This window comes from Morone saxatilis, unplaced genomic scaffold, assembly GCF_004916995.1.
Source record: "Morone saxatilis isolate NCDOM2014 unplaced genomic scaffold, NCSU_SB_2.0 Contig16, whole genome shotgun sequence".
NCBI lineage: Eukaryota > Metazoa > Chordata > Actinopteri > Moronidae > Morone > Morone saxatilis.
The window spans coordinates 17,728,215-17,737,782 of record NW_023339718.1 but is presented as its reverse complement, the minus strand read 5'-3'; the positions used below and the strand labels follow the sequence as shown (position 1 = coordinate 17,737,782).

At 39.5% G+C, this 9,568-nt stretch overlaps 1 protein-coding gene across 1 annotated transcript in view; it reads left to right on the top strand.

Annotated features, from left to right (window-relative positions):
- Positions 1 to 4,664: 4,664 nt before the first annotated feature.
- lrrc74b (leucine rich repeat containing 74B) overlaps positions 4,665 to 9,568 on the top strand; it is a gene marked incomplete in the record, with an annotated part of 13,114 nt that continues 8,210 nt past the window's right edge. The window contains 3 exon segments of the mRNA XM_035658013.1: positions 4,665 to 4,907; positions 5,771 to 5,969; positions 6,536 to 6,678. Of these exon segments, the coding sequence (XP_035513906.1) occupies positions 4,809 to 4,907; positions 5,771 to 5,969; positions 6,536 to 6,678 (441 nt within the window).

Genomic DNA, 9,568 nt, shown 5'->3' with positions numbered 1-9,568 from the left:
TGTTACACACTGGACCTTTATTGCCCACAGCAGATTTAATGGCAACCTGGCCAGTAGTTGTAAAGTGCTCTGGGCCTTGACAGGCTGATTGAGTTTGGTTGTTAACCTGCTGTAGAACAGGGGTCTCAAACTGTTCAAACTCAACACTCAACCCAATTTAATTAGTTTTTCCCTATGTTTCCATTCCAGTGCACCCCCCCCCCTTTTCCCCCAGTCGTTTACTTTGGTTTAATTTTGTTGGAAGGACTCCTTATTTCAGATATACCATTTAGCAAGCTGTGCCTGTGTGTAACATTAATACCAGAATATGGGTTATAGTGTTGATGATGGTCCAATGCTCTTATGGTCGTTAAATTTAAATTATAACAAACTGTAAATTCTTGTGTTCAAATGGGTACCTGGCCAGGGGCCCCTGGGTAATTTGAGACCACAGGCCTAGAACTTTTCAAGTAGCTCTGACTTGGTAAGTCATTTAGGTAAACTGCTTACTCAGAGTCATGAATCATATTTGTTAAAAAGCATCTCATTCACCAAATGAAACCAGGAAATAACTCACATTCATTCATTCTTTCTTTCCTCCATCATCTCATAGTCTATTTGTCTCTGACTGGATTTTAGGAGGCATGGTTATATCTAGTGTGTATACACAACGTATAAAACCAGGACCATTCACTTGTCTCATTTGCAACACCCCTGAACTGTGTGGGATGTGCACAGTAAGATCTATGATGTGTTTTCTTATTTATTCATCTTTTTACCAGAGATCCTTCTTTGCCACTCAAATTTGCCAGCTGGTTAGCTCATATTTTATCAAAAAAAAAAGAAAGAAAACGTTTTGGCACAGCCCATTGAGATTTATCTCAGCTAGTGAGATTATCAGTGCAGCTCTATCTCTGAGAGACGTTTGTATAAATCCAATTCCAACCCGTAGTTGTTGGCGATGTGGCGATGTGTTATCACCACCTCGTTTGAGATGAAAACAGAGTGGGTAACCATAGAAACCCGTGGAGAAGGGCCTTTAAACTAACAGGATTAGAGTGAAAGCGAGTGGCTCTGTTCCATTACTGTTTTTGTTTCCGTCGTTATTTGTGCATATTCAAGATTAGACACTTCATATACCCTTGCCACGAGAGCAAAACAAGGGCCCTACATAGCCACTACGGCTCATTAAGCACCAACATAATGCATCACAGACGATGGTTCCTGTGTGGATTGTCACTTGAATTTCACATTTGGCCATCAAAGCCCCTGCTCGCTGGATGAGTAATGACTGTAACATCTCTATTTCTATGTCTCTGTTGCTCTCTCTGTCTGTCTTTCTGTCTCTCCTTCTGTCCCCTCTCTCTCTCTCTCTCTCTCTCTCAGGGTTTTTTGCTCGTAAGTCTATGAATTGGGGATTTTCTGGCGACAACCAGTCAAGAGGACACGGCAACGCTGGTTAAAGAATACTGTGCCAATTTTTGTACTGTAAAAAAAAAAGGGTTTCTTTCTTTTTTTATACCACTTAAATGTTTCTGTTGGGCTCTGCGATTTTGTCTGTAGCAAGTTGGAAATGTTTCTGTTCTTTAAAAATCTGTTTTGCTTGTTGATGATACTTCCAAAAATTATAAATTGATCATTTTGATTCATAATGTGTGCACCTAGTGTAATGACCTGCCTCATTGTGAATGCATGACCAAGACAAGAATATACTCAAGAAATATAATATACTCTGTGTTATTGTTACAGTTAAAAGGCTTTTATTGAGGTTTTATATTTATAGGGAAACGTGGCGTTGATAACAAACTCAAAGACATTTCTGAAGTATGAATTAAGTTGATTTTACGTTTCAGGAAAGAATCAGGGCTGGTTACATCTATTTGGGCTGTTTTTATCCAAGACTGTAGTTTTAGGAAAAGTTCAGGAACAGTAGAGATAAGTGAAAGCTGTACAGGCATGCAGGTAGAAAAACAATTTTGGCGTGTTGACAGGTCGCCCTAAATGATGAAAACAGCGATCATGTCACAGCTTGAATAAACATATTATCTAGCTCTTTACTGGTAAACCATTAAAATGCATTAGCCTCTGTGCCAGCTGTCTTTTTAGTGACTGTCCATTCTCTCATAACATCATAATGTTGTGTGTCACAGCTGGCGCTTGCCCAACCCACAGCAGCTGCATAGGAATGTGCAAGGCAGCCACTAAAGAAGTCTGAACCTGAGTCAGTACATATTAAAATAATCTTAGTTAAACTTGTTCAGGGCTCTCAAATTTTAAAATATGTAAGTATTGATGTGTTGACTATAATAAAATAAAACTATATAACCATGGTGGAGGGAAACTGTTTTGAAAAAAACTTTATTTTCTTTTTTTTTTTGATTATTTAATGAAATCTAGGATTGTTTGACATTTTGGGAAAATAATGCTTATTCTCTTTCTTGCCGAGAGTAAGATGAGAATATTGATACCACTCTCTTGTCTGTACGGAAAATACGGGGCTATTTTTTCATGCAGGGCTTAAGTTGCATAGCCCTAGCTGAGCATAACAACTGGAAATTATAATAATCTCGCTACCAAAGGACTAAATAGAAGTTATGATCTTCTCATCTTATTCTCAGTAAAAAAAAGTAAACAAACAAAACAAAATGTCAACTATGACTTTAAAAATGAAGTATCTCTGTAACAAAACATTGTCAGTGGAAGCAAAAAGATCTGTTTTAGCTCCCTGTGCTGTCCAGATCATATCATAAAACATGCATTTATCAGCATCATGACTCCTCTGCCTCTTGCCTTACATTAACTCTCTGCCTCTGCCTACATACTTTTTTCTTTTGTCTCTCTGCATGATATTGCGCAACCCTGCGGCTCACACGCCACCCTTTCACTGTGACCTGACACCTGCTCAGTAGCATCAGCATGTGTGTGTATGTGTGTGTATGTGTGCGCGTGTGTGTGTGTGCTATAGACATCATCATAAGTGTGCGCATCTCTATATGAGTGGGTGTAAAACATGCATGTGCTCAGGTGTTTGTTTTTACATGATTATTCTGCTTGTTGTCTGTTACCTTGTCAAACTGGTCAGATTTTAAAATAAGCATGAATTTGTTGCTCTGTGAGTCACACAAGCCTGCAAATTTAATCTTACAGATGGTGTTTTGGTAACAGGAAACTGCCCACATGGCTTTTAGTTTTAATCTCAGCAGTTTTATTGTTGTAAGTTGCAGTGAAGTTTTTCATTCAGGGACAAGAGGCAATCACACTGCCGCTGTGGTCATTTGCTGCTTTCCAATGAGTCAGGGCTGTAATTTGAATATGTTTGTGCAGAGGCCACATTGTTTATTGATCACCCTCTCTGCAGTAACCTGTGGCTTTTCTTGTCAGCTTCTGAGTCTTGTTTGTTCCCTTTATTTGTCTTTGATTAAAATTAAAGATAGCTGTCAGCATGATTAACGGATTTCAATGTGATTTTCAAATGTCCCTCACAGCTGCTAAGAATATTTTTGTTTTCTGATTTCCTCTGAGTCAACTATTTTTACTGCTGGGAGACAATGGGTGATTCCCATTGTCCCCACTGTTGTTCATTCTGGATGAATGTCACCTCTGTATAATTTGTTTAAACAGATTTAGTTAAATTGGAATGAGAGTCGTCAAGAAAATGTCTGTGATGTAAAATGTGCAACAGGAAAACAGTTGATACAAGATATAGCTTCTATATATAGCTTCTATATATATATATATTCAAAGACAAAGTATAAAATATAAAGAGTTCCACTTCAATCTTTTCTAAGAATGTATTTTGATTATGTAAATGAGCACTATGATTCTGCTTGATTTAAAAAGAACAAAAAAAGGCATATTCTATGGTGTCTCTCATATCCTTTAGGTATGGGGAAAAACAGCAGCATTAAATAAATGCATGGTGATCTTCTGTCTCCTGTTCATATTTAAAAAGCTCTGTCTATTTACCAGCACTGTGTCAGTCAGTGAGACTGTATTGTGAAGTTATCCGGCCTTTCTCACAGGGCTTCGGATTGGTAAAAAACATTTTTGAGGGGTTTCTTTTTCTGTGTTTGCATATTGCTGCTGCTATGAACAACTCTGATCCAATCAGCCTCTGCTATAATGACCTTTGTTGTGTAATTGATTGAGGATATTCCATTTTAATGCATCAACTGCAAGGACTTTGCATTTACTTACAAATAAAGAGAAACATTTACAGAATATGTCAACACATGTGTTTGGTTTACTTTTCTTGTTTATATAAGAAATAAGCCAGACTGGAACAGTTTATTCCTGCAGTAGGTCTTGTTTAAGGTCGAAGCATTTTAGTTTGAAGGTCAGATTTAGATGTTGATACACAGTTTTGTCCTGAAAAACACAGTTGCAGCAAACAAGCCATTTGCTTCCCCTTCTCATCCTGCCACTGTAAGTGCTGGTTGTTATGGCTCAGAGCGTTGGCACTCAACAAACACAGAGAACACAAAGATGCCTCTCAGCGCCATGGTAACGTGTCAACAAAACAAGTCATCCAAACTTTACACAAGTACTCTGATTGGTGACTGGCTGTCATGTAGAGAAGCTGTGGCCTTTCTAATTAGCCCAAAGAGTTTGACCCTCCTTTGAGCAAGATAGGTTGCATGAACACATAGCTGCACAACCTGCTGGTCAGGTGCAATGCAGTGATTTCACTTACAGCACAAATACTTTAACATCACAGTGAGTTTAAAAACAAACTTGGAATAAAGCAAAAGTCAGAAGTTATTTTTGCATAAAGGTTGCAAAATATATCTTTCTCAGTATCAGTATCTCCATTACTCAGTGTCGAAGTCATGGTTCATGGGAAGAAGTTGGCCAGGGAGACACTGCTGCCTTCTGTGCTGGAAGACGATGACGCAGAAACAGAAAGTGAGAGGCTGCAGCTGGGGGAGGTAGGAAGCTGACCATCCAGCCAAGTCTGCAAACTATTGAACAAGGGAAGTGTGAACAACCAGGTAGGCAAGTGGAGACTTAAGGATTCTGTTCAGAAGCCTGACTTTAAATAAGACACAGGGGAAGGATTTTTCGTGAGAATTTAAAGCATGTTATAGACTTGCAAGAGTATATTAGGCTTTAGAAATGGACGTTTTAACCACACAACTCCATCTCTTGCTACGTCTGAGCACTTTCCTTGCCCAGGGCAAGGAAATACAGGCTCAAAAAAACAGGCCGCAGACCTGCTATTTCCTTTTTATGGATCGATCTTTTGACCTGTGTACTCGCAGGAATTAATTTAAGAGAGGGGACTCAGAGTCTCACCCTGAAAGCCTGTTTCAATTACACTTTTATGTAGTCTAATCACAGGGCTCCATGCACCATAGTTTAATAAATACAGTATGAGTAAAGTACCCTAGAACATGCACAGAACCATTCGCATGCCAAATAATGGTATTTCTGAGTAGACGGTTTAGTCCTGAAAATAACAATATATGGCTTAGCTTACTGAGACATGCAGTGGATATGCCATAGGCCTAGAAATAAAGGGGATGAAAGACAGCTATAACAGCCTCTGGTTCAAGAGATTACGGAGTAGGAGGGAAGGGAAGTTGTTATAAAGACAATAAGGACAGAAGGATACAAGCTTAAAGAGACAAGTTAAAATGGTCCATCCACATTGACAGACTCAGTTGTTCAAAGTGTAGGGATCAGTTTTTTATTCTCCTGGCAGAAAATCCATCAAATCTTCTCAGTCAGGCTGCCAACAACTGCTGGCTTTGAGGAGTCACGATGTGTTATTTTGTCATTCTCCGCCCAGCGAAGAGTGAGCCAGACAGAGGTCGACGTGCGTGGGCCAAAGGACCAACGCTCAAGCCCTGACGGAAACATGGTAGACGGAGGTGAAAGAGAGGGTAAAGAGGAAGAGAAGGAGGAGGAGGAGGAAAAAGAAGAGGAGGAGCTGGGAGGAGAGGAGTGTGTGGTCTCTGATGAGGACTACGACACAGATTTGGAGCTTGGTGAGTATAGATAAAGTTGATTATGGATAGAAAAAGAAAGATAAGGGGGGAAAGTTAATTATGACAAAGGCCGCAATCTTCCCTCCTATAAAAAAGTGGGGAAATCGTTAACCATTAACCATTTCAAACTGGTATTTTCTGTATGAAATAATATTTTATACTTACTTTAGTGATAAAGCAAAGCCCTCCTGTCTCCCTCTCTGTCCAACCTTTCCCTGCTGCCTTTCCATCTACTCAATCTCTAAATGATTTCAGAGAAGAAAAAACAAAAAAAAACAAACTAGAAAACTCCTACATGCGCCTGCCCACACATGTGGAGCCCTGTTCTGCATCTTAATGATTTCATCTCAGTCTTTGTGTCAGGCTTCCTTTTCACCAGAAGTGAAAACCATCTGGTATGAATGAGCTCCCCTGACAGGGCGAAATCAGCCATGAGGGACTTTTCAATATCACACTCAAAAGGTCCTCCTCCGGGGGAAAGTGCCACATCTCTCCTTTTTCAAAGAGGTATTGATAGCGAACAATTCATACAGACACTACAGCTAGTGTCTTTGTTCATATTGCAGATAAGGAGGAGGCATATGACCCGACGGGGCAGACGTGCTACATGGAGGCGTGTGAAACATTACAGGTGGTACCAGCCTCTTACTTCCTGCGGCAAATGCAAAGTAGCGAGCTGTCCTTGATGCATCGTGGTCTGGGACCTCAGGTACTTGAGTCATAAGTTAGAGACTGTATAGAAATTATTAGAGGGGAAAGGAGCAAATAATTGCATGTATATTGCTTCTTACTGAGGGGAGGGATTTTTTAAAATGTATTTTCATACCAAATTTCTATATTTTCTATTCTTTTTTCCTTCATTCATTTGGAATCCAGGTGCAAGGCAAAAATAATAAAATAAGTCCATCAGCAGCCATCTGTGGAGAATTCATACATTCAGTGACAGTAACAGGAACAGAACAATTATTTATTCAAAAATTAAGTGGCAGTTTGAACGTTATTTAGTCTAATTCTAATGTGTACATTGGTGGCTATAGTCTAAGTTATTTTACCCTAAAATAATACAGTTTAAGTTGGGTTCCACCCACCCTCTCTTTTAGATATTAATAGCTATGGTAGCTATAATACATATTTTTATAATAAGAATATATATGCTTGTAGTGACGAACCTACAGAGAATTGTCATCCAAACCTTGCAGAGTTTCCGCTCATTATTTAGCTGTCCAGTCCAGAATTTGGTTCACTCTCACTGCTCTTATATCCTCATTTTCAGCCACAGCAGGCAGCTGTTGTCAGCACAAAAGCTCTAAAACCCCCACTGTCAACTACCTGCTCAGCACCAAACGGCAGACAGACACAGCAACTTGGTGAACATAATTAGCATTTAGCCACTAGTCAGATATTTCCCTCAGGAGTTGACTAAAACAGAACTAAAAGAGAGTGAATACTAGAGGTGGACAGACTCAAAGTGAATATCTACCAGAAGAGTAAAATAAGTAATAGTTTGCTGACAAGTTCACTAAGGTCATGATATTCAGTACAACTTGTTTCAGTTGCACCCAAGTTGCCAAAACAATACTTATTGTAAGTACAAGGTATTGGAAGGAGGGTGTTACAGTTTCTGACAATGGGAGGGGAAAAAGAAAATATTAATAACAGCAGGCAGGGTCCTATTTTATTAAGAAATGACAGATAAGGTTCAGCCCCCCACCTGCATAACGTTCATACGGCTCTTTAGACAATCTGTCTCAGCGTGTAAGAGGGTCTTTTTTTACCTCTTTCGCTCATCAGATCAGTTTCCCCTGGGGGAAGGTACTCAAATTGAACCTGCCATCTTGTAAAAGACCTACAAATATTTGAACTTCTTTGTCCCTCTAACGCTATTTCAGATCGGCCCAGACTGTTGTTCAGTGAATGACTCATTAATTCAAAGTCACATTCCCCTCCAGGGGGACTGCACTGATCATGACAAAGTCTGGGGAGTCCAATGCAGCTGAGCTTCAAGGAGTTTTCAGTCTTTTTCCCTGGAAATAGATCATGCGTGCACATATCTTTGCAGAGCACTACATATAAAATTGCAAATTCCATTAATTACCAATACACATTGAAGAGGAGAGTCCTTTGCCTCTTTGAAGAGAAGAGAGGCTGCTGATATTGATTTATACTCAGAGAGAGCTTATGCAATTTTTAAATTTTAATGTACCTCTGGGGAAGGATTCTTATTTTTGATCATAAATGAAAGAAAATGTTTTTTCACCAAGTAGCTTTATTATCTGGTCCTGTAAAGCATAAGACACTATATCAATATTGTGTCTACATATTTTAGCTCTCATATAGCCCGAAACAAATGTACAAACAAAAGTGCCTTATTAAGTACACGTGTACAACACAGTGCTTTGACTGTTGCCATATACTCTGTGAAAACTTAAACAAACAAAACTGAAGATGTATATCGAGTCATTATTTGCACCTAAACCCTATACAGCCTCATTTTAGTCCACAAGTCGATAACAATTAGCTGTCTTTTTACGGGTTAATCAATGTAAAATTGTTTTGTGGTTGTTAATCTCTGACAGAGGGTGCAGTTCATCTTCTGCAAGTGTGAAAATTGCCTGGAGCTCTTAGCAACAGAGTTTGACATTTTTACAGGCTTCCAGTGGTCCATAACGCTGTAAATTAAAGTTGTAAAAATAAATCCATTCCTTAACAAGCCATTTCCAGAGGTTTCGGCTTCAGTAACATCATTCAGACAGGCTGAATTAGATTTTAAAGAAGTCTTCACCTGTCAATAGTTAAAGTAACATCTTGCAAATCGATGGGCTACAGAAATATACTTTGTATGCATTTAAACACAGTATCCCACAGTATGGGGTCAGTTCTGCTCTCCTTTTTTTAAGATCAAGTTAACATAAGGCTTCATGCACTCAACTTTCTCATTAGCCGTGCTAGAAACTATAATTTTCATGTTCTGCAAGCTTCATTTCTGACCCACGCCTCCACACAGCTCCCTTCTGCTTCATTTGTCTCACACAGGTTTAATATTCCCCTCTCTCTCGCTCTCTCTCTCTCTCTCTCTCTCTCTCTCTCTCTCGTTTTCTCTCTGCCCACCTGCATCAGTACATCTACTCTTTTAACTCTGGAAATACAGAATAAGGAAAAAAAATTACTGCAGTGAAACAAACAGAAGAATATTCAACTTTGAGGGGGGTTTGGTTTGTGTGTTTTGTAGGGCAACCAAAGCACCTGGTGGTTTCCCCCTGGTAACCAACACTCTCAATACTGAGGGCTGAACCTGCAAGATAATTGGATGAAGGAATGGGCCGGAGCTGCTGTTAGTCTGAGATGTTAAAGGAAAATTGTTACATTACAAGGTGGTTTTACTCCCGGCAATTTAAGGCGTGCAACCACATTTTTTCTCCCTTTTCCCTCACTCGTGTCATCTACCTTTTTCTAGCAAGAGTGCCACCCCTGACTCCCACTCCCATTACCGCCACTCTCCTCAAACCCCAATTATATGCCACAGCACACAATGGTAACATCTGGGGCTTCCCCTGGTTTAAGTATTTGTTTAAATGTCAGTCTATCGTACAGTTCAGGAA